A 25,099-nucleotide genomic window follows, 5' to 3' on the forward strand; every position below is an offset into this window, starting at 1 on the left:
CCCATTTTCATAGGTGTATTTTGTCTGTATTTATTCATGTGCTTATTTATTTAATTAATATTTAACAGTTCGGGTCTCCATAGCAATGCGCCTTTGAAGTTTTAGGATATATATTCTTTTACTGAGTTATTTCAAGTTCAAGTCTCTGAAATGTTAATGATATTTGATAATAAGCAGACAAAAATTAAGCGAATTAGAGTGGCATCGACAAATAATGTAAAATGAATGTAATTACCAACCGTGACACAACCTTAATTTAAAGTGCGTTATGTATTTAAGTGCATACCGGTATTTTATTTTGAAGGGAGAGTGTGCCTGGCAGGAAATCATCCGCGACGACATTGTGGCCACTTTACCTGCATGAGCAGCAAAACACCAAACACGAGTGATGTGCTCTCTGATTGGCTCTCATCTCTTACCACCAAACGTCAATACTGTCGCAAACCGTTTACAAGTGTCGTAAAAGCTGCAAAACCACAATATTACGGTAATATTTAGCACTAATTTCTATCAGTGCATCACATTTAATGAGATATGATGTGTTTTAAATCTAAATCTAGTTGGCTAAAATACTATTAGTGACAAACAAGTAACTACTAATAGATAAAAGTACAATATTTATCTACTAGTTGACTGGTGACCACTTGAAATAATGTCTACAAGTGACCCCCCTCAATTTCACCTGCTTTATATACTGCTGGGCAGCTTAACCAATAATGATATATCATAATGTATTATTTGATTATATTTTGTATTATTATTACATAGTATTTTACCAATTTGCAGTATCTGCTTGAACAAATGTGAACTCATCACCTATTAAATTTAATGGAAACCATAACACCTAAAAAAGATACCATCTATTTTCATCCTGGACGTTAATGATGAGATATTTGAAACAAAGGCAATACACAAAATGTAGGTTTAATTGGGAATAAGTACCACATTACATGATGTTAAGGAAAACATTAAGTAAACAAAATACTAACTCTTTATTGAGGCCTACAGGACAGATGGGCAGTTTAAAAAATCCGTTCATATTCTCTAGTGACAGTTTTTCAATGTTACTGTACCGACTTTTTGAATTTCTTCCGTTATTTAGAGAGAAAATGAAGATTTCTCCTGGTGGCACTCATGTTCAATAGAAACAAAGAGGATGTCTGTGTTGTTTGATGAACACTACCACACAAAAAGATTTCTGCACACAGTCTTCAAGGGCAAAAAGTCAATTTTAATAAAAATGACCATATAACATTTATTAAAATCTAATAAAATTACAATTTTTAATCTACTTCCTTTCAGGCCCATGATGTGGGGTGCCAGGTCCCAGTGTTGAAAATAAATACATCTCATTGTTGTAGACTGAAGCTGCAGACATCCTATTAACTTCCTTCCTTATTGTTATTTTTCCTCATTCTTCTTCTCTTCCTGCAGTCTCTTCAGCCGTCACTCAAGCTATTTGTCACAGTGAAGCAGATATAAACAGGGACACACACATTCAACAGCAGGAAAACACGATCTGAAGCCACAGGAGGGTTAAAATGAGTCTACTTGTGTATGTGTAGTTCACTGATATCATTTTAGCCCTACACATTAAAAAAATCACCAGAAAAAAACTGTTTAAATATGCATGTGTTTGTTTTTTAAAAAGCAGAGTACTTAACCAGCCAGTTGATGTTTCGGGTGGAGTCTTAATGCCTCGGCTGACGTGCACCATGCATACCATTAAAAGAGAAAACAAGAGTGTGTAAAAGTTTTCCTCATGTAGTGTATCATTTGACCGTAATGGAAAGTAACAAACGACTTTTAATTTAAAAAAAAAACAATGAGTATTCTTTCTGTCCCATGAAGGAAAAGTTTGCTTTCTTGCCAAGAGTTAGATGAGAAGATGGATATCACTCTCATGGCCGTACGCTATCATGAAGCTACAGCTAGCAGCCGGTTAGCGTAGCTTAGCACAAACAAGGGGAAACAGCTAGCCTTGTAGCAAAATCCACCAACCAGCACATCTAAAGCTCACTCATTAACACGTTGTGTCTCATTTGTTTAATATGTATAAAAAAACGTGTGGTTTCCCGTCTAAAAATGACAATTCGGCGTTTTACCGAGTTAAACTATTTCTAGGTCGTGACTAGTAACTTCCTGGCGTTTTCACTGGTTGCCTGGCAACTGCTCCTGGCTTAGAAATAGTTCGGCACATAGCCCGAACAAACTCAGAGTTGTCGTTTTTACACACGTTGTTTGTACGTTTTAAACAAACAAGATATAATGTGTTATTTACTGAGCTTTAGAGATGCTGGTAGGTGGATTTTGTGACCTTTGGACAGAGCCAGGCTAGCTGTTTCCCCGTTTCAGTCTTTATGCTAAGCTAAGCGACTGCTGGCTGTAGCTTCATGCAGCATACAGACGTCAGAGTGTTATTAATGTTCTTTTCTAACTCTTAGTAAGAAAGCAAATCAGCGCATTTCCCAAAAGGTCGAGCTATTCCTTTTAAAATGTCTGCTGCAAAACAAGAAAAAGACAGACTGTGATTGTATGTGTGTGTGTGCGTGTGTGTGTGTCTCCTTTACATCTTGTAAAAAGTTGCCGACTTAATTTTCTTAACACAGACGTCACACTCACTGACCGTCATTTATGATTTAAATACTTATTTAAAGACCCCCAAAACAGGTGCCGTAACTTAAATAAAAAGAAATTTTAAAAAAATCAACCATTTTTCCACCAATACTGAGAAGTTCATATGATATGTTTGGTGGGTAAAGATGATGGTGTGTGTGTGTGTGTGTGTGTGTGTGTGTGTGTGTGTGTGTGCAGGGATGAAGGGGTCTTCAGTAAAATTTCGCTAAACTTAAATTAAAAATACAGTTGGAATTCATAAAATACATTCAGTCTCTTTCACACTATCGGCGGGAGAATCTGTTCTTGAAAGCTTTGATAGTTTTGGCCATCATGGGGGCGATTTCTGCACGAGGAGGAAGAAGAAGAACAAATGGTTTGTGAGATTTAAAATAACTCGCACATAATTCTGGTTCTTTTAATGATCCTAAACTCTGGCTCAGGACCGTTAACACACACTTACTTTTGACCTGTGGCTTATCCCGGGCGGCATGTCCTCCTCCTCCTCCTCCTCCTCCTCCTCCTCCTCCTCCTCCTCCACCTGGTGCTGAGGAGCGAGATGAGCCGGGAGGAGGGTCATTTTGGGAGGAAGAGGAGTGGCTCGTTTCACCAGAGTAGTCTGTGGTAGCTGGTCTTATTCTGAAGGACACAGGAAGAGATAAAAGGTCAGTGACGGTGCTGAATCTAAAATGAATCAAAGTGCCACAAAGTCCTGGACGTAAACAAAGAAGTGCAGAAAATAAGTGATGGACTCAATTAATTAATTAATCATTGAGTCAGTCAAAATGTCAGAAAATAATGTTTTTTTTAAATTCCCCCGTTACACTTTCCCAGAGGGTAAAGTGACGTCTTTAAATTGCTTGCTTGAAATTGTTTGAGCAACACTCAATCACCCAAAGATATTAAATTTACTGAATAAAACTAAATAAATCCCCACATTTGAGAGGCTGAGACCAGAAACTTTTTTTTTTTTTAATTTTTGCTTAAATTACACGAACAATCGATCACTTATCAAAACTGTTACAAAACAATTAATTCATCTACCACCTGAGAACTTAATTCTATAGATACTTTTGAAGACAACCTTTTTATTAAAATGTTTATTTAATGTTTTAAATGCATGGCTGGTTTTAGTATTGGTACTGTATGCGTTTAAAAATGTTGTCTTTATAGATTATGGTGTTTAAAGATTTAAATATGCACATACATTTGCCCAGAATGACATTAATTAACAGTAGGTGGATATCTATCTTGACATCCACGTGTCACCAATATTGGTGAAATTGGCGAATAAAAATTAGAAAAATACATACCTTTACTTTTAAAAACAAATCAAAATGTATGTAAACAGTAAGTAATTCTGGTAGACAGGACAGTAGGACATCCACTGAAAAATTTAAGTTAGTATAAAGACCAAATATTTCATTATTACACAAATTAACTCCTATGATGAACTGTAAATACGCCCTGCGAAAACCTCGTGCATACATAAATAAAACACATTTATGCAAAGTGATGAGATATAAACATGGAAGATACAGACGCAACAGTGTAACCAATTTCGAGCCATAAACTTAAATGCCAAAAATGACGATATGCTGGATGTTGATACTGACTTGAAGGGAGCTGCAGCTGTGGTGGAGGCGGCTGTGGACAAACCACTAGTGGTGCCGAACCTCTCCTGTCGGCGGCGGACGTCACGCGGCGGCTTGGCGACAGAATTCACAAACGCCATCTTAACCTGCCGCCCTGCCAGGACAAACAGCAACACTCAAAGACTTTAATAAATAAACATTCAACATCAATCTGTGACATTTTTATAGAAATTACTTTTTCCTATTTAATGACAAAAGACAGCGGTGGAGGAAGTTTTAATACCTCACTGTAAAAATACTCTGTTACAAGTAAAAGTCCTGCATTGAAAATGTTACTTAAGTAAAAGTATGTTAGTATAATCAGGAAAATCTACTTAAAGTGTTAAAAGTAAAAGTACTCAAAGCAGTAAAATGTCCCCTGTGACTCTTATACTATTATATATTATTTCATTAGATTATTATTACTCATGTATTAATGTAAAAGCAGGATTTTACTGTTGTAGTTGGTTGAGGTGGAGCTACTAACTATTTTGTATCAGACTGCAGCTGATGATTATTTCATTATGTATTAATCTGCTGATTATTTTCTCCAGTAATCGATTGATTGTTTGGTTTGTAAAACTTCTGAAAATAGTGAGAAACGCCGTCACAATGACCCAGAGCCCAAAGTGACGCCTTCACAATGTTGTTGTGTCCAACCAACAGTCCAAACCTCAAAATTATAAAAAGATAAATTATAATTATAAAAATAATTTAAAGTAAAATCAGCAAATCTTCACATTTGAGAAGCTGGAACCAAGAAATGTTTTTACATGAAAAATTACTAACGATTAATTTTCTGTCAATCAGCTAATTGATTAATCGACTAATCGTTTCAGCTGCACTTAAACTGTAGTTTAATTTACAACAAAACATCATATTTTATAAGATCTTCATATGTTTTGTGTGCAAAAATCTTAATTTGTAAAATAACTACTACCTAAAGCTGACAAATAAATGAAGTGCAGTATAAAGTACAGTATTTCCATTTGAAATGTAGAAGAGTAGAAGTAGAAAGTGGCATGAAAAGAAAATACTCAAGTAAAGTACAAGTACCTCAAATCTGTACTTAGTTACATTCCACCACTAACAAAAAGTGACTCCTGCAGCTAGTAGGAAGGAAGGCTGTCACCATAAACATCACATAGTAGTTACTTCAGATCCAGAACTTTAGTCGGTAAATGTTTCTCCAACCTTTCGGCTTGTTGGCGTGTGCGGAGGAGATGTTCTGGGTGAGCAGCCTCAGTCGCTCCTCGCGCTCGTCGTGCAGCCTCAGATACATCTCCCTCCACGACTCGTACTCCTGAGGAGACTCCCGCTTAAAGTCTCGCTGACAGTGACGCATCCACAGCTCGTCAGATTCCTCCGTAAACCACTGAGAGAAGAGGGGGAAATCAGTCTTTGTTGGTATACAGTCTACACAAGGACGTTACAGACCTGAACAGGGACAACATCGTCATGTACTACTGTGCTGGCTGCAGGAACGGGCATAAAACATAATGCAGCATGCACTGAACAGAAAAGAGTGGATGGTAATGGACAGGTGAACACTGGGTGTTTCTACAAGGCCAATTCTCTGTGTTTTTGAAGTCTTGTTGGGGACTATATGAAACTGTAATGGGCTTGAAGGGGCCCCTTTTATCATTACCCTTTTCTTTCATTTTACTCTATTTAATGTTTTTCTCAGGCCAACTATATGGCGTGGCCGAGGTGGGACTTGGAATTTATTTTGTTGATTAACAAAAGAAGTATATACAGTATGAGAGGAAGCGGTAGACTTACTTTTGAGTTGTTTTTTTTTTTTTGTGTGTGTGTGTGTGTGTGTGTGTGTGTGTGTGTGTGTGTGTGTGTATTTATTAAGGACATAAATACTTGCAAGTATCCCTTAACATACAGTCAACCCACCCTTGGTTACCCGGTCTTTATGATCAACTAAAAGCAATTAAAATAAAGTTAAAACAAAAAAAGAAAAGAGTGGATGGGAAACAAAGACATCGCTGTCATGTGAGACGCACCTTTGTCACATGAACCAGGAGGATGGTCGACTACAGGCACTCAAATGTAAACTGCGTTTGGGTCATTTAATTGTTGGGGGTATAATTTCATCTCTTGTAAAACTATCATTGTTCTTTTATTTTTGCTAAACATTTGTTAATAAAAAACAGCAATACTCAACAGAGGCAATTTATAAAGAAAAAGTTTGATAACAGGAGTGTTTCTGCTGCTCTTCGGGGGGCAAATAAGTAATTTTAAAGGGGAAAATAATTGACCTCAGTTCATTGGTAGGGTTGAGAATACCCACTTGCCTTTCTCAGACACGCTGAAGAAGTGTGCAGATTCATGTTGGTGTATTTTTATAATATATTAGCCCATTATTATTAAAGCCTTTTTAATTGTTAACCATCCACTTGAGTGCCTGGAATTCGATTTTTTTATGCCACATGGACCCTATTTTCTCCTTTTAAAATTATTAAAAGTAAAATGAATTTTTTTGTTGATGAACTTGAATATGTTTGGTCTTCTGCAGAGATCTTTCATGCTCCGATATGTACAGCTGGAGTTAATGGAATTAATCCAGTTTTCCAATCGTGTTTTTTTTCCTTTAAAAACAAACTAAACTAAAGAAGCAGAGCAGGGATATCTGGCACAACGTCGCATATTTCCAAGGTGCATGGAGAAGGGGAAAAGTCTAAAAAAGACTATGTGGAAGCTTTAGGAAGCACTGCATTGTGTGTGTGCTTGTAATGTTATCTTTCTGGGGACCAATTTCAGTTTTAAACCATCATTGTGAGAACATTTTGGCCAGTCCTCACTTCCTCAAAGGACTGTTTGAAGGTTAAGACTTGGTTTTAAAGTTAAGGTTAGAATTAGGTTGTGGTTCAGTTTAGGCATTAAGTTGTGATGGTTAGGGTTAGGGGTTGAGGAATGCATTGAGGGTCCTCACAAGTAGAGAAAGACAAACGTGTGTGTGTGTGTTTGTGTGTTACCTGGTTGCTCTGCTCGATGCGGTACAGCTGCTCTGGTGTACATCGCTCCAGCACCGGTTCCAGGATCTCAAACGGCACTCCTCCCACCTCAGCGATGGCTGAAAGAGCACAGAGGCACCCAACAGTCACATCTGTGCTGTAGTGTTCATTTGTTTTACCCACCTTGGGATAACAGCTGGGTGAGGTGGGATGTGACCACAGAAGAGTACATATTGACTCTCAAACTTTTGGCCGGTGATCAAGTAGGGCAGGCCTATTCACTTGGCGGCCTGCGGGCCACATCCGGCCCAGAATTAACCTCCGAGTGGCCCAGCATACATAAATCTGAGATATGACAAAATAAGTGAACTACATATAATGTGTATGGAAGCAGTTAACGAGTGAGCCATCTCGCTTCCTCCTCATCTCTGTTGAGAGTTGCACATGCGCAGTACCGATCAGGCAGGATGTTTAGGACAATCATATCTTTCACAAATCCACGTTTTCTCATGTGAGCTCCGACCGTCAAAACATCTGGCTATTGACAGTCACAAGTAGGGAAGTGCTCTACTGAAAATGTGTCTTTGTCAACCCTGAAACGTAAATTTGACAGTGAAAACCGAAATATCTGCGAGTGAATGATGATCGCAAAAAATCATTAAAGGGTAAGACAGCCGCAAAGTTCCTCCACTCAAGTCAAACTCACAGCATTTTGTAAAGGAAAAAACAGAAGAAATGAACGTGAACTACTTTGTTTTTTGGTACTGTGAACTTCAAAAGAACTGTGAAGTTCAAAATTCAAGTAGTCCTAGTCCATTTTAATCTGTGTGAACTGAACTTTGTGCACGCTCTTGTGAAGTGTGAACTTGCACAACACTGTCAGTGACAGTTCTGTCGATGTGTTGCTCATGAACTGCACATAAAAGAATATACAGCCACTCCACTCACAGTCTATGTTGTTCTGCAGCACACGGATGCACTGCTCGTACAAAGTCATCATCCTGGGCAAGTAGGAGGTCTTCGATCCTGAGTAGACCACCATCTTGGAGTTGAATCGCTTCCCTGTGAACCCGGTGTCCTCCTCGTCGTTGCAGACAGGAACTGAAAATAAAGGGAGAAATGTGAGAGGGAAGTCAGGCACAGAACAGGGCAGGAGGTCGTGTTTGCTGGAAACAGATATACATATGCTGACACTGACAAGAACATTTTCAACTACAACTTGATCAGAATTTACATGAATGCAAAAATTCACTTCGTACATGTCAAATTATGTTAAACTGAGTCTGAGCGAGCCAGAAGCCTCTAGGCCTCTGAGGTTTGCAGCTGTACAGTTACAGTTATGTGTACAAAACATTCATCGCTGAAATGAGCAAATTACTTTTAAGACATTTTCCATGAATATTCAGTCATTTCAAATAATCTGTTCAGCTCCATGTCAGTCACAACTCCACTGATGTTCATAGATGACTAAAGTATTGTCAGTAAGACAACACACGGGAGTGTGAGGTATTATCAGAGTTTTGGACCTGCAGTGCAAAAGTTTGACAATGACACACTTGTTTCTTTATTAAACTGGCCATTTCTTGGAGCAATAAAACGATCAAACAATGATCCCGCTGTCATTAGTCAAGGAAATTCAACATGATAGGCGATTATATATATATATATATATATATATATATATATATATATATATATATATATATATAAATAAATATATTATACACACACGATAGGGCAAATGTATACAAAAATACATGTAAAGTAATTTTCAAAGCAATTAATTATGTTCAACTGTTGTGCATTTCATGAGACCAAATTTGAGTGAGTAATTTTGTAGTAGTTTTTAAGTACAGCTTGCTTTGAATCAGTAGGTTGGACAAAAATTTGTAAAAACGATAACATGATAGCTTGATAATAATAATGATAGTAATGAATAATCGTCCAGGCCAAGGTGAGAGCATTACCTTTCCGTCTCTGAGGGGACAACGGTGTGACGTCGATGGAGGGCAGAGGTCTGTAATTGGGTTGAATCACTGGCAGAGGGATTTCAGGAAGAGTCTGAACGGCCTCAACCACCTGCAAACGTAACGTTAACATCAACAAGCAGGATCAGCCAACAACTTTTCAAACTAATATATACAATAGATAAATGAAGGCAAATGAAAAGTTAGTTGGCAGAGAAGAGCAGACAAATTACACAATAAGTTAAAGGAATAGTTTGACATTTTGGGAAATACTTATTTACTTTCTTACTGACAGTCAGAGAAAAAGATCGATATAGTCTGACTTTAGAGGTGTTGCTAGTTGGATTTTTTTTACCTTTGGACAGAGTCAGGCTAGCTGTTTCCCCCTGTTTCCAGTCTTTATGCTAAGCTAAGCTAAAAGCAAGAAAGCAAATAAGCATATTTCCCAAAATGTTGAACTACTCCTTTAAAGGTTATGATGACAAATTGCAGTAAAATAAGCTACTGTTGCTAGGAAACAGCTCGAGCCTCAATAAAGTCATTAAACACAACCAGATCTCATCAGATTTTCCCCATTCAAACACGCCAGGTATAAATTTACAGATGCAACAATTAAGTAAATTAATCAATTAGACGACAGAAAATTAATTAACAATTTTTATAATCGATTAATCTTTTCAGTCATTTCTCAAGCAAAAATGCCAAACATGCTCTGGTTGCATCTTCTTCAATGTGAGGATTTGATGCTTGTCTTTGTCATATATTATAATGAACTGATTATATTTAATGTTTGGACTGTTGGTCGAATAAAACAATCTGAATACGTCACCTTGGGCTGTGGGAACTTATAACGGGCATTTTCACAACTTTCTGACATTTCAACAATTTATCGATTAATCGAGAAAACAAAAAGCAGATTAATCGATAACAAAAATATTTTTTATTAAGGCCTGAGCAAACCTTATCCACCGATGAAGCCTGTGAGATATGGTTGAAAGCTCCAGAAATGACTTGAGTTACAATTATTTTGTCAAACTATTAATTCCAAGGTCAAGAATGAACTTTCACACTCAAAAAACTAAAAGGTAGATTATTCATTGAAAGTCTGTAGAGTCTATATTAAAAACCAATTCATATTCATTCTACAGAAATTATAAAGGATAATAATAATGTAAAATTATCTTCTTATAGTCTCTGCTGCTGTTCTTACCCTCTTGCGTTTTTCTGGTGTTGCTGCAGCTGAACTGGAGCCTGAATGTGGCCTCTTGGTACTCTGCGTGCCGTTAGCCTTGCTCACTTTAGAGGAAGAGGAGGGCGCAGGTGGCGGAGGGGTGCGTGTACGATGGGAAGACGACGTGGAGTGAGACGGTCGACTGTGTGACGAGGATGATGATGATGGCTTCTTCTTCTTCTTGACAGATGGGGCGTCATATGTGAGAAAAGACTCAAAGGACATGGTGGGGGTCTCGAAGGCTTCCTCCTCCTCTTTGGACGGAGAGTCCTTCGCTGCCCGCGGTCGCCCTGGAAACACAGAGGCAAATGGAAAAGTTAGAGGATACAGTGAATCGTGGGAAATCAGGAGCCTAGTCTGTGTAAACCATGGATGTTTCATAAGATCTTAATACCAGACCCAAAGATGGCGCCTATTCATTCCAGTAAGAAAAGCTCGCCTGGCACATACGCCAAAAAAAAGTTTGCTAGTTTCTGGGTTTACTTCCGGGCTATGCCGTGTTTCTCCTGCCCATAGACTTTACATTGTGATGACAAATGATGATGACAAGTTTCAAAAATATAAAACCTTCGTGGATCAAAAATTCATAATAGAAAGAGTCATAATCGATCTTGTTTGCAGTTCGAGGTGTCCTGTCAACAGTTTTACAGACGTCTCTCTTGAAAATGCTTTTTTTCGCTGCAATACCGCAAGTGACCATTGGTAAAAATTGGAAGCAAGGCTGAGCGGCGGAAGGCGTATGCATGGTGTAAACCTTATATTTGTGATTACTTAAAAAAGTTTAAAATGTACATCATGTCAATGTGATTTCCTACTGACTTTCATTACATTACATTCATTATTTACAACTACCAGAAGCTGAAACATGGTAAAACCTTTCAAATACGGCTTTGCTTGTTGGTAGCTTCAAACTAGGGCTGCAACTCACGATTAATCTGCCAATTATGTCTCTATCAATTTTCTCTATTAATTGTTTGGTCTATAAAATTTCAGAAAATATTGAAAAAATGGCCATTACAACAATTTCACAGAGCCCAATGTGACGTCTTCAAATTGTCTGACAGATTATCCAAAACCCACATATATTCAGTTTACTTTCAAATGTGACGAAGAAAAGCAGAAAATCTTCACATTTAAAGAAGCTGGAAACAGCAAATGTTGGATATTTTTTCTTGAAAAATTATTCAAATTCTTAAAATGCATTATATACATGTATATATGCTTCGCAGCAGCAACTGTAGGGAAAGTTTGCTAACCCACAACCTAGCTAACGTTAGTTACATTACTCGCTGTGTCACTGTTCACTCTATATCGTGGTATTTGTCATGGTATTGGATTTCTCCAGAATCGCATACCTTACCTTTAAAACATGTTTTGTTTATGTGTCCAGCTTTCTAAGGACAGAGCAATCAGTCACTTTTGTTTAGGAAACTTTGCATTTTGCTTAGAAATTATGGTTTGTCCTTTCCTGCCAGCAGAGTAACTAACAAACAGGCTGTACCTACAGTATCTCAGTTAGACAGGATGTTGCTCTATGTTGTGGCCACATTTCATAGATTAATAAAACAGAAACATCTTTTCTGGTGCACAGAGCTGCATGACTAATCATCTGATAAACACATAATCATTATTTTGATCTTTAATCTACAATGATTAAAAGTTGAAGAAATATAAGCTTTGAATTTGCAACTGCTGCACTGGAGCATCAAAACAAGTGCAAAGTGTTCACAGTTAAACTGCCTAAAACAATCACAGGCTTTTGTTGCAAGCAAGCTGTAATAAACTGATCTCTGCTTTCCAAACATAAACACACTGGGAGGTTTAATATAACTGCACTCTACTTACTAATACATCCCTTCTATTTTGTTGTGGGCTGTGATATAATTATCATAGAGTCCAGTTTTATTTAGTTTGTTCTGAGTTCCTTTATTGTATGGAAGCAAATTAGGGCCATTAATATTTTGAGTTTGTGAAATGATGTTCACAAATAATTTCACAGTCTGCAGTTGTATATTACTTTTTGTGTGCATGTGAAAACAAAAGTGAAGATTTGCAGCTGTAGAAATATTTTGTGCATGTGTGAAAAAGTTTTTTGCACACATATAATTTGCACTTGTGTAAAAAAAGTTTTGCAGCTGTAGAAATATTTTGTGTATGTGTAATTAAAATATGTCCAGGAATATTTTCAACAGTGAGGTTTCACACAGTCTGAGAGACGGACACACAAATGTCCTATCTTTGTATATGACACTGAAGTTACAAGTTACAAGCAACAACTTGTAAGCACAAATTTTGGCCCTGTTTTAACGCCTGTGCTGACCATCCAATCAGAGGAAGTCAAACATTAGTTACATATTGTAACTCCAGATTCTGTGAGATAGGCACACCTCTAAGGCTATCGCTAGTGGGTTTATCCCTCGTGCGCCGCACTGAAAAAACTTTTGTCCACGTTTGGGCCTCACCTCGGACTCACCTTATTTATGAATTGGACTGAGACCTGGACAATCAGCTCGCAAAATAACTTTTCTTCAGCTATTTAAGGAGCCAGTGAGTCCCAGAACTTAGAGGGCTGCGCCTATACTCATAGAATCTGGAGTTACAGTACGTAACTAACGTTATATTTCGTATAGGCTTCGCCCTCTAAGGCTATCGCTAGGGTTAAGGGCGAAGAAGGACATGGTCCGAGCCTCACTGAGTCCGTCCGGTACCACAACCACAAACACATCATACTTCAGAGACGAAATAATAGGCGTTCCATGCCCAGCCAGTGCGTCATGCGCAATGGCACAACACAGAACCCCATATGCGCCCCAATGGCACAGCACAGAAGAATATCCAATATTCTCCATGAGGGGATGGGGGCTGGGAATAAATAAAGCTAACTGTTGTGAGACGAAGGTTACGCACTTTAATAGTCCAGCCAGGAGCAGAGTGGGGACAGAAGGGAAGCTCTCCAAGCGCCGACAGGCAGGAGGAAGAGTGCATAACCGAATCCCTTGAGAACAATCACTGACAAAACACTCAGTACAGAGTGAGTCATGGGAGACATCCCGCAAATAGAAGCGAATGAAAGAACAGGGGGAAGACCATGAAGCTGCAGTGCAAATGTCTTCCACTGTCATTCCTCCATGCAAAGCCGTGGAAGATGAAATCCCGCTGGTGGAGCTGGTGGAGAGCTGTGAGGAGGAAGGAAGAAACCATCCAAGGTTATCACTCTTGATCTGAAAGAGCTAGTGATGCTTTTAGGCGTAAAAGCCGGATTAGGGCGCAAAAAAGCCGAGCTGCCATCTCCTTGGATCCTGAGACACAATGGAGCCACAGAGAGGGCACATAAGTCACTAACTCTTTTTGCATACGTCAGAGCCAGAAGCAACGCTGACTTGGCTGACAGAAACTTAAGCGGAACCTGATCCAGAAGTTTAAAGGGGGCTTTAGTCAGCGCACTAAAAACTAGCGCTAAATCCCACTGGAACGCGGCACTGGTCAGTGTCTCTATACGCCCCTCAGGAAGCGTTTCATCAGAGGGTGGCTAAACACCGATCTGTCACTGAAACCCTCGTGACAGGGTGAAATGGCAGCAGCCTAAGTTTTAACCCTGCTGAAGGCCAAATTCCTATCCACTAGTAGTTGAAGGAATGATAGCACGTGAGACAGGGGACACGCAGTGGGATGCAGGCTCTTTTCTACACACCATCGCTGGAAAGCTGCCCATTTGGTTGTGTAAGACACTCTGGTAGATGCGGCTCTCGCGCCGTGGATAGCGCGCACAACGTCCCGACAGAGACCCAGCCTCTCTAAACGTTCCCATTCAGTGGCCAAACCCGCAGGTGCTGACCTATCATTGGGTAATTCCTGATAGCTCCCCCCACCTGAGAGAGTGTGTCCCCGTGCCATGGGAGGTCCCACAGAAACCACGACGTGCCTGTGCGCCAGTTCTTCCTGCACTCGGTCCAGGAACCGAGGGATCAGCGGGACTGGTGGGAAGGCATACAGGAGCAGATGAGATATGTGAAGTAGCTCTGCCCAGAGGGACTCCTGCTGACAAGGTGTGAGGGTTTCTCCAGTAGGTTAAGTCGGGACCGCCTCAGGGAGGAATGGAAACCATGTGTCTCCGCTGACGCATAGAATCGATGCACAGGCGAATGAACCATCTCTGTAGCCTTCTCATGTTGAGGAGACCCACCAGCTGACATCACGCCCAGTGGCTGCATGACAGAGAGAGCTGTCACCACATTGTGAGGCGTGACACGACGGAAAGGTCAAAGCCTTCACTCTCTATTGTGAGAGCTGCGCCCACATGCTGGATGAGTTCAACTCCACTCCCAGGTAAATGACATGCTGGGAGGAGAGAGGAGAGCTCTTTTTCCAGTTTTGTGAAGCATGGCGTCCTCCCTGGAACAAGCCAGCAAAAGCAGGTCATCCAGATAAAACAATACTCTCATCCCCATCCTGCGTAACAGCTCCAGAGCCGTCTCCACAGATCTAGAGAAGATGCGTGGAGCCAGGGAGTAACCGAACGGTAGACGGTTGTTTTGATACTGAATTCCCTGGAATGAGAGGTGCAGGAATTTCCTGTCTTTCAGGATGATGGCAATGTGGAAATTTGTGTCTTTCAGGTCTATGCAAGTGAACACATTCCAGCACCTGTTTGATCGTCAGCATCTGTCCATTAGCAATTTGCTGGACAGTGACAAAATATTTGTGCAGCATAGTTAAGCCCTTATTGTTGGCTAGCTAATATTAGCCATGATGCTATTGCTAGCATAGCCACTAACACTGACTTTAGTCAAGTTGACTGACAAAAGAACCACTAGTTAATCAATCTTTGGTTAGCTTTAATCTTTATACTGGATAGGTTGGAACTGAGTTTGTTGTTGAATGTGCATGTAGGCTACCTGTAAGTTATAAACCAAAGTTTGCACACACTAAACCAACTTTATCATAAACAATCTTTATTTATGAGTGAGCCTACCCTCTTTCTTACATTAAATGCTCGCAGCATTATGTCTTGAAGCACTTGTTAAAAGAACAGCCTTACTTTCCTTAATATTATCGTTACTTGTTCAAACGGCACAACAACAAATGTTAGCTAGCTACAGTCTGTTGACTTCAGTGTCACATACAAAGACTGAGTGAAACCTCACTGTTGAAAATATTCCTGCTCATATTTTAAATTACACATACACAAAATATTTCTACAGCTGCAAAACTTTTTTTTTTACAAAGTCACACATTCAGATACGTGCATGCAACTTTTTTTCACATGCACACAAAATAGCTCAAAATATTAATGACCCTAATTTACTTCCATATTATTGAAGCTATATAATGCTTACACAGTGAAATATTCAAACCAAGGACACCCTGTTTTTATGGCTGCATCATTCCATCAAATGTAAATAGTCTTATTGTCCTGTTATTTTATACAGATTTCCCCAAAATCTTTCCTGACAGGTTTGGTATCTTCGGAAACTTTGGTATCTTCACTAGAATGTCTTTCTAAATCTTTTTATGAAGGAACTGAAAAGATAGAGGAGAAACAGTGTGCAAAACAAGTGCAAGTTTGTAATGATTGTCATTAAAATGGAGCCAGTGAGAACATGACGTTGTTGTAATCACAGAAGACCATGGTGGGTTTACAGAACAGGGCTCAGGATGCCGCAAAGCGATAGCCTCTGTTTTAAGTGACTGTTATTATCATTTCTTGTTGGAAAGTCAGAGGGCTCAGTCAAAACTGGGGATGTCCCAAACACTTTTTTGTTCCTAATACTTTAAAGGGGAACTCCACCAATTTTAAACATCAAAGTCTGTTTACAGGTCATGAGGAGTACCACTGAATATGTGAAAAAAGTTGTATAAAACCTTTTGTGGCTCCAGTTGGAGCTGAGCAAAATCTGATCAAGTGATGAGGCAGCGTCGGTTGGAGCTGAAGACCACAAGTTTTAAAATGAAAGAAAATCTGGGGGGGTGGATTTATAAAGAAGTGAGTTTACCAGACCTGTAGCCGGCTCTTCATCTCTGTTTGAGGCTAGCAGCTCAAGGCTACATTAGCCGCTACTAGCATAATACACCCCAAATCCGACTCCGACTTAACTGTCTGCACTCGAGTTGTATTGTGGATAATGTAGGCGCCAGGTTTTGACAAGGAAGAAGAATGCGTTGAATAAAAAAAGACGATATCTCTGGTTCTGCTGCATCAATTTTGATCCTTTTTTAAAAAGGTGTCCATCGTGAGACCCACAATGTTAAAGTACGATGCTAAATCACTAGAGTACTCTTTTAATATTAAATATCTGCCTTTATAGAGTCTGATCTAATATTTATTTTATATTTATTCTGGTAAGAAGGAGGGGAGGGCTCTGTGCTCTCGTAATCCGTCCATGCAGAGGAAAAACAGGAAAATGACTCTAAACCCTTGATCAATGGCAAAAGTGTCACCATGAACCTCTTCCATCAAACACGAACTGTATGTACACAAACACACTCACCATCATCTCCTCCTTTCTTCTTCTCCTCTCTCTTACTCTCGTGCGTGGTGGACTTCCTGCTATGCTTTGCAGACTTTTGTACTGGACTCTCTCTGTCTGCGCTGCGTTTCTTTCCATCACTGCCGTCTCTTCCTCCTCCTCCTCCTCCTCGATCGCTACTCATCTGTGCATGGCGTTGCCGCCGTTCCTCGTCTCTGTGGGAACCGTGGTGATGGTTTTTGTTGGGTTCTTTGTTTGGTTTGGCGTGGCGGACCTCTTTGCGAGGAGGAGGGGGACTAGGCTCAGGCTCAGGCTCAGGCTCGGGCTCGGGCTCGGGCTCGGGCTCGGGGCTCTCGTACTCGTCCGACTGGTAGCCTCGTCGCTGTGGAGGGCTATACTGCACATGTTGAGGAGGTGAGGGCGAGTAGTTCGTGTGATAGCCTCTTTCCTCCTCCTCCTCCTCTTCCATGTAGGAGGGCTCTTCCTCAGGGGAGGGGTCCCTGATGCGTCTGTGGCCTCCTCCACCACCTGCCTCTGGGCCTCGAGAATGTGTGTGTGACCGCGACGCCTCTTTGACGTGGCTGTTGGTGGGTCTGAGGTATAAAGATTGACAGTGGTGATCACACCAACATCACAGTGGTGATGACCCAACTACAGTACTTCAACACAAACTTGATGTATTAGTAAAAGGTCTGGGAGATAAATCAATAATATTGTTTATCGTTCTTCAGTGAAATTGTACCACGGTAATGTGATCATATCATGTTATTGTTTTACAAAATTATATTGTCCGAATTGATGATTAGAAGCAACTTCTAATTTAAAACTAATAATCAGTTTTTAAAGTTTTTCACAGGTTTTATTTGATGTACTACATAACAGTAGAACTCAGCTTATTGTATTGATCTTATTAATACTGTCACATAGCTTTTAGCATTATAACCGAGACCTAATTGACACTGTTTCCATTTGGTGAGACACTACACTTCCACCACTTGTATCTGATGACCATAGTTACTTTGCAGATTAGAGTTTTACATATAAAACATGCAATAAATTACACAAAGCTTTAGGAGTTTAACCCGCCCAGGTGGTGCTCATCGTTAGAGCACCAACGACATTTATACACCTCTTACAGGTTAATATATCAATAACTCATTAACAGTCTTAAAGTGGTGAAATGCGCAAAGCAGGGCTTTTGGCACATTTCCCATGCAAAAAAGAAATCATGTTAAATGATGTGAAGTAAAATGAATGAAGACTCTGGTTCCTTTGTGTATATAAAGAATTTGAGTACTTATTCCTCTACAGACACATTTCTGTCTTTACTGCAAAGCTCTCATTTATTTAATCTAGAACAATGGTTCCCAACCTGGGGCTCACAAGATAAACTGCAAGACGGGTGGTCGAGACAAGTAACAGCAGAAAAAAAAAACATTTAAGCTACACAAAATTACTTTCATTTTGTCCTTGTGAATTACCAGATAATTTTACATCTTCAGGCCTTTAAGAAGTTTTGAAATAAAACAGGGGAAAAGAAATACTGGCCTGGGAGACAATTTCATAAGTCTTTAAAATGTTTTTTTTTTTTTTTTTTTAAATCCGGCCCACAATTTTCCCCCATTTGGATTCTCCTCAGTCTTTTATTTCAGAGCAATTGTTTAATTTTTTAGCTGCAAAATTGGTGCATAAAAGTTGGAGCTTTTTATTTCACATTTACTATTTAGCAAGCTGCGCCTAACTGCACACCTTGTCATTTGCTGTGGCATAGCTGACACCAAAATATATCTTACTGAACCTAAAAGAAAAGTTGATCAGGAACAAAGACAGTTTCAAGAGAGGTAAACTATCGATTATTTTTCTCTGGGGCTTATTGTGTCTGCTTCCTGTCTCTCATCAGGAACACCGTGTCAGCAGCATATGACTCAGCTTTTATTTATTAAAAAAAATACTACATATTTTCTTCCACTAAGTGTTCAAGAGGGTGCAAACAACTTGGGCTCCAGTTAATTTGAGTTTAAGACCCCTGCAACAGATGCAGGCAACCGGTGACAATGTTCTACAAGCAGACATTGCTTTACTTTAAGGGGCTCCTAATTTAAAGCTTGTTTGAACATCTCCATTGTATGTGATCATTGCAGAAACAGAGACATACAGTATACAGGGACATGAGAGCTAAAGCATGGACTGCTCTGTTTGCACGTCTAGGCACAGGTACACAGGACATACCTGTCTGCAGACTGAGGAACCAGTTTCTTCCATTTGGCTACGAGGCTTTTTGCCACCTCTCCAGCTACTTGATGTTTCCTAAAAGAATTCACAGTCTTCCCAACTCCAGTTTCCTACAAGAGAACAAAACAAAGTGAAAACATGGAGACTGATCACTCTCTTCCTCCTAGCATTAAAGCCCAGATTTACTTATTTAATTCAACAACACAAGGCAACGTTAATGAAATCTCTTAAAACAGTGGTGTTTTAGCCTACAAGTCTCGCTGCAGGTATCACACGAGAAGTGTCTGACATCATCTTATATTTTGTCTGTATGTGTTCATCTGTGAGCTGCAGAGAGGATTTTACTTTTACAGCTATTAACAAATATTTGGCAGCTTCAGCCGAGTGATCTGATTGTTCAGAAACATGTTGAGGCCGTGCTGATAATTGGCACCTGACAAGAAAGAAGAAACTGACCGAGCAAGGCATTTTGTGTTCCCAGCAAAGCTCCACTTCACTGCTAGGAGCTGCACACTACAACCACTGTCTTACATTGTTTTACTGGAGTACTCACGGATTAAATGCCTTGCTAAAGAGCACCTTCCCAAAATGGTTATCTACTGATCTTGTCTGTCTGACTCTATGGTCCAAGCAGAACAATTTCACTACTGCAGCATTACGTTCGTCTTTTTATTGGCCGACATTCTGGTTTGGAAATCAAGAGGATGTGAACAAATCCTTACCACCAGTATGTCCACAGTCATGGGAAGTTCCCCCAATCTTTTGAAAGTCTTTAGTAGCTGGAAAAACAAGAAAAAAAGCTTAGTAACATAATCATTTAGAGGAGGATTCTAGTATTAAAGTGGACACATTTTCAATATCAATACTATAACAGAGGTCTAACACAGTGTGACTAATTATAAGTAGTAGTATTACTTTGGCCTTACTGAAAATAATTAAATGAAATATGAATCTTCATTTAAATCTAATATGTTTTTAAATAGCAAAGAAGGTTACAGTACCTATGTTTTGTTGGTATTAGCATTGACAGACTGTAAATTACCATTTTGCTGATTATTACGGGTAGGACTATATAACAATATATACTGCGAGAGAATACGAATTAATCAACAGTCAGAGAGTTTGACAGGACATTAATACCAACGTAACTATCCCCTTAATATCAATATATGATTTCTATATGATTTTGGTATTAATGTGATGAAATACTTTGATTTGTAAGGTATTTAATTAAGTGGATTAGACAAAAACATAGACACTCCTGTCTTGTTATCTTATCCATAAACACATTCTCAATAGTTGAGCGTGAAAGTTTAATTTTGACCCTGAAACTGTAGTTTGACAAAAAAAAGTTCTATCTTGATCTAAAGAAAAAATTTGTTTTTCCAGAGCTTACAACCGCATCTCACGGTCTTCTTCAGCGGATGTGGTTTGCTCAGTTGTCATGGAGACAGCTCATCACATGACATCGCCCCGTGGTTACAGGTATGAGTATACGGTACATACAAGTTGACCTTGAGTTCAGATTATTTTAATGTCAAAATTTCAGAATAGATTTTACAGAAAATGTACTTTAGAAATATAACTTTATCTATATGTTGCCAGAATTGTATTTGCATGGAATATTGCTCGGACCTAAAGATTTAAAGTTATTTTATATGTTTGCATTGCGATATTTAAGTCAATTAAATAACTAAGTACGATATATATTGATATTGCGATGTAAAATTACAGTGAAAACGGCTTTTTATCTATATTGTCCTCTGCTATTTGGATTTGGAGACAGCAGAATGACTAGGTTCATGATTAGGTACAAGGAATAAACAACATAAAAGCAACAGCCTAGGCCTATCAAAAATGAAAAATAAATAAATAATAACAATAATAATAAAGCCTACTTGTAGCTGTATCATGATACACTGTTCATCACGAACACAAATCCTTATGATGGCTGTTATGTGAACATCTGTATGCATGCACCACCGTTTTTTCTTCACAGGTTTCAATTTCAGCCACTGTTTCATCCCTTCAGGATGATTTACATGAAAATATTCTCAGAAGCCTTTGCTCACATTATTTTGGTATTAAAACCTATATGTATATGCATATAACCTGGTGTTTGAGGAGCTCTATTCCTGACATTTTAAGTGACACTGTTAAATATAAACAGTCTGAATCACATTGGAAAAAACACCAACATTTAACAGCCATGCGTCATGGAGACTGAATGATGTCGTGGCCTAACGGGGCAGGGCTGTAGTAAAAAAATCACAGAGCTGCGATTACACTATTTTTTACTAAAATCATTACTTCTTTAAACCGGAATATGGCTTCTGTTAAGCAAACCTAACACACAGATCGCGACTGCTTTGTTGTGGGAAGCACACACAGGTTACATATCAGCAGAGAAAGTAAACAAAGGGGAGGTCGGACATTGTTAATTATCATTTATCCGCTTTTAATTTTCAACATTTTAAAAGCAGATCCCAGTGCAGAGATGTGAGTTACAACTGCGGTATAAGCTGAAATGAGCTAAAATCAGTTTAACATTAGAGGCCTGAAGTCGCTGTAACTGTCATTACTTTCCGCACTAACGTTAGCTAGCTTGATGGCTAACGGCTACTCTGGCCCCGAGTTTCGTTATATGATAAAATTATGTTGTGGTTAATGCTATTATTTTAATATCCGATGGAGTATCTTTGAGCGGTTATTTTACAGAGCTGACAGGTGTTAGTATTAGCTAAAAGCCACGGTTAAAGAAGTACGTTATAACTAGTTAAAACCCCTTAATTATCGTGACGTTTCACATGATGCTTTCACATGCGGTCGGAAATGCTGAAATTATAAAAGGAGAGCATTAATGATTCATATTCAAATCTATTCAACAAAGTATTGTCTTGACGTGGATTCTTCCAAATTATTAACTTAATTTTTACAGGATCCAATACTACCAAAAGTTAGATATGCATATCTATCTGGTGGGTTAGGCTAAGATTCAACTAAGATTTAATTTCCATGGTAATGTATGTTCCTTATGCAAAACAGATACTGAAAACCACAGAACTTTTTCCTTTCTTCTCGTCAATCCAAGCTATTTTGAGAGCAAATGCAAGAATGTTTTAAATAAAATAAAATATGTACTGGCCTCCAATCACATGTGTATATAATAAGTATGGATTGGTAATGACGGAGAAAGTGTAAAGTTTATAGATATACACAAATTGCAAAAGATCACAAAGCCAAATCAACAAAAACGCAAGTCCCCAAATCTCTTTTATATGTATTCTATTCTTAATTATATTTTTGAGTGTTTGTTTTACTCAGACATATCCCATGGAAATGTAACACCACAGTTGCACTGCCTTGTTGTTTGCAAATGTATTTTTCAGAAAAGCATTTAATAAAAAGAAGATTTTATGACGGGACATTTGTGGAAAAGACTGTCATGTCCCATTTGTATTTTTAAGGGAGGTTGTGCGAACCCTTAGTGCTGAAGCAAATCAGTGAGAGAAAATTTATATTATATACTTTACATAATCAAGATTTTAATTTTAACCTCTAGAAACCTGTGACAGACATTGGTCATTAGTTTCAACATTTTATAAACAACGTCTCTACAATTAATAATTTGATTAAATCTATAAAACAACACGATTAAATTAATTTATTTCAGCTCTATTATTAATAATCTGTAATTGGTAGGCTGTCATGATTTTCATTCCTGTGTCGTTTGTTTACCCTACAGCTGTAACATGTTGCCACAGGTTGATTTTACCACTGAACCACTCGATTTATAAATAAAACAACCACTACAGAAAACTACTACTGTTGTTCGTGGTGTAAAGTAAGTAAATACATTTACTCAAGTACTGTGCTTAAGTACAGCTTTGAGGTACTTGTACTTTACTTGAGTATAGTCCATTTTCTGCTACTTTATACTTCTACTCCACTACATTTATTTGATGACTTTAGTTACTGGTTAGTTTACAGATTCAGATTAATAATAAAAATATAATCAATAAATAAATAATGACGTATTATCATAAGTTAAGATAAGCCTTTCACAAGCTACCCAGCAGTATATAAAATAATTTAAATTAGCCCCATTTTTACCTGCTGCAATATTAAAGTGATGTACACATGAACGCATCAATAATTATAATCCAATAATATAATTGTTTTCTGAAATGGGCCATTGTGCATAATGAGTACTTCTACTGTTGTTGCTTTAAGTATGATGATACTTTGGTACTTTTTAGTTAAATTTTGATTGCGGGACTTTTACTCCTCACAAGAGTATTTTAACTCTGTGGTATTGCTACTTTTACTTAAGTAAAATATCTGAGTACTTCTTCCACCACTGCTGTTGTTTCATAACTACTGTAATTTGTATTTTCGACCCCCTCCCCCCCCCCAAAAAAACAAATTAATGCTCTTTTAAAGATTATCAGAAGACGGAGCCCGACAGCGGCCCTCAAACGCAGCATTTAAAAAACGGTTGCGACTTTCGGAGAACTGCCGTGGCCGCGGCTTCGTTTTGGGCACCGCGGACAAAACCGTCGCATTTCTGGAGACGGTCGGTGCTAAACCCCAAATCCACCTCTCTCGACCTGTTCACTCGTTACCTTTCGAGGCTCTGGATTCTCCAGGAGCCGAGACTGAAGTCTATCCACTGTTTCCAGCAGTTCCTCCGCCATGTTTACTGCTGGTACCCTGTCGCCCGGAAGCTACTTCATCCTGGACTGAACTGAGAAAGTGAAAAAAACGGAGAGGTTCCGCCGGTTAGTGAGGCAGAGGCGTTTTACAGCCGTTTAAAAACAATAGTAGCATGCTAGAAAAATAAAACAGCACCAGTAAGTACATTAAGAATTTAATTATTCAGAGTAACTGAGAGAAACCTGAAGTTTGTACATTTAGAGAACTGTAGTGAAAAACGGAACTACGTCACAGCACAGCTGACGTCGCACGCACGGAACACCTGTTAGTTTGACGTCAGTGAAAACGCTGAATTAGCTTGTAGGATAATTTACTGTGATGTCGCCTACTATAACAACAGTAAAAAACTTTTTTTTTTAAACTTAAAGAACTATATATAATCAATTTGATGATTATCTTAGTATCATATCCACAAATCCAAATTCAGCCGTTCTAAACCTGTGTTTATAGCTAGTAGCCTACTCGAAAATATATCTAAACAGTACATTAAAGCTATTTTTATGTAAAAAAAAATAATAATAAAGCTGCAAAAAACATTTATTTGTGCTCTTTGTTTAATGTTTTCAGATCCCCCCTGGCTATGATGTTGTTTTGTCTGCATTAATGACTTCTTTATTTGTATGTGATTTCTATTGTCAATAAAGAGTTTTATATATATATATATATATTAAAGTAGAATATACTGTGTAACCTAACGTTGCATCTGCTTTCATGAAAAATAACTACAATATTCCTGTAGACCTAATAGTAAGCAAATAGTGATTAAGTTAAATATTGTTTGAGGCAGCAGTGACATGGCTTTTATTTTATTTGATTGAGGTGAATTCTTTAATATAAATATATTTTAGTTTTGTTAGGATGAGAATTGAAGTATTTACCTGAACTGAGAATTTTTCTTTTGTTTTTTTATTTGATTTGTTTGTGGAGCTACAAAACATGCTGAATTGAAGTGATAACATTTGGGCTGAAAGTAATAATGATCATTTTAATTTGCAATAAATCTGTTGATTATTTTTTGCAATTAGTTTGTTAGTGGTTTAGTCTTTAAAATGTCAAAAAATAGTAAAAAAACGGCCATCACAATTTCCCAGAGCCCAATGTGACGTCCTCAGATTGCTTATTTTGTTCGACCGACAGTCCAAATACTCAATAGATACTCAATTTACAATAATATTAAAAAGATAAAAGTAATAAATCCTCAAATTTGTGAAGCTTGAACCAGCAAATGTTTGTCAGTTTTGCTTGATAAATGACTGAAAGGATGGGATTA

General features: G+C 38.4%; 1 protein-coding gene across 2 annotated transcripts; it reads right to left on the reverse strand.

Annotated features, from left to right (window-relative positions):
- Positions 1-1,210: 1,210 nt before the first annotated feature.
- On the reverse strand, positions 1,211-24,104 carry eloa (elongin A). 2 transcript variants are annotated; one of them, XM_044171915.1, is made up of 13 exons: positions 24,025-24,104; positions 23,739-23,860; positions 19,836-19,892; positions 19,111-19,223; positions 16,903-17,474; positions 10,394-10,704; positions 9,184-9,295; positions 8,165-8,317; positions 7,238-7,335; positions 5,445-5,625; positions 4,233-4,365; positions 3,080-3,255; positions 1,211-2,962 (listed from the first exon to the last, which is right to left on the reverse strand). In XM_044171915.1, exons 2-13 carry the CDS (start codon positions 23,808-23,810, stop codon positions 2,901-2,903), a joined length of 2,040 nt encoding a protein of 679 aa, XP_044027850.1. In that variant the 5' UTR covers positions 23,811-23,860; positions 24,025-24,104; the 3' UTR covers positions 1,211-2,900. The 2 variants fall into 2 exon arrangements, with proteins under 2 accessions (XP_044027850.1, XP_044027849.1); XM_044171914.1 differs by lacking the exon at positions 24,025-24,104 and having other exon boundaries at positions 23,739-23,993.
- Between the last annotated feature and the right edge of the window lie 995 nt (positions 24,105-25,099).

The sequence above is a fragment of the Siniperca chuatsi genome, linkage group LG17 (assembly GCF_020085105.1).
Source record: "Siniperca chuatsi isolate FFG_IHB_CAS linkage group LG17, ASM2008510v1, whole genome shotgun sequence".
In the NCBI taxonomy this organism is placed as follows: Eukaryota; Metazoa; Chordata; class Actinopteri; order Centrarchiformes; family Sinipercidae; genus Siniperca; species Siniperca chuatsi.

Excerpts from the sequence above, each read along its gene's own strand:
- eloa (XM_044171915.1), bottom strand. The coding sequence starts at position 23,810 with ATGGCGGAGGAACTGCTGGAAACAGTGGATAGACTTCAGTCTCGGCTC. Across the intron at positions 4,366-5,444 it reads ACACGCCAACAAGCCGAAAG|GGCGGCAGGTTAAGATGGCG; the intron begins GTTGGAGAAACA and ends TTGTCCTGGCAG. Across the intron at positions 2,963-3,079 it reads GGATAAGCCACAGGTCAAAA|AAATCGCCCCCATGATGGCC; the intron begins GTAAGTGTGTGT and ends CTCCTCGTGCAG.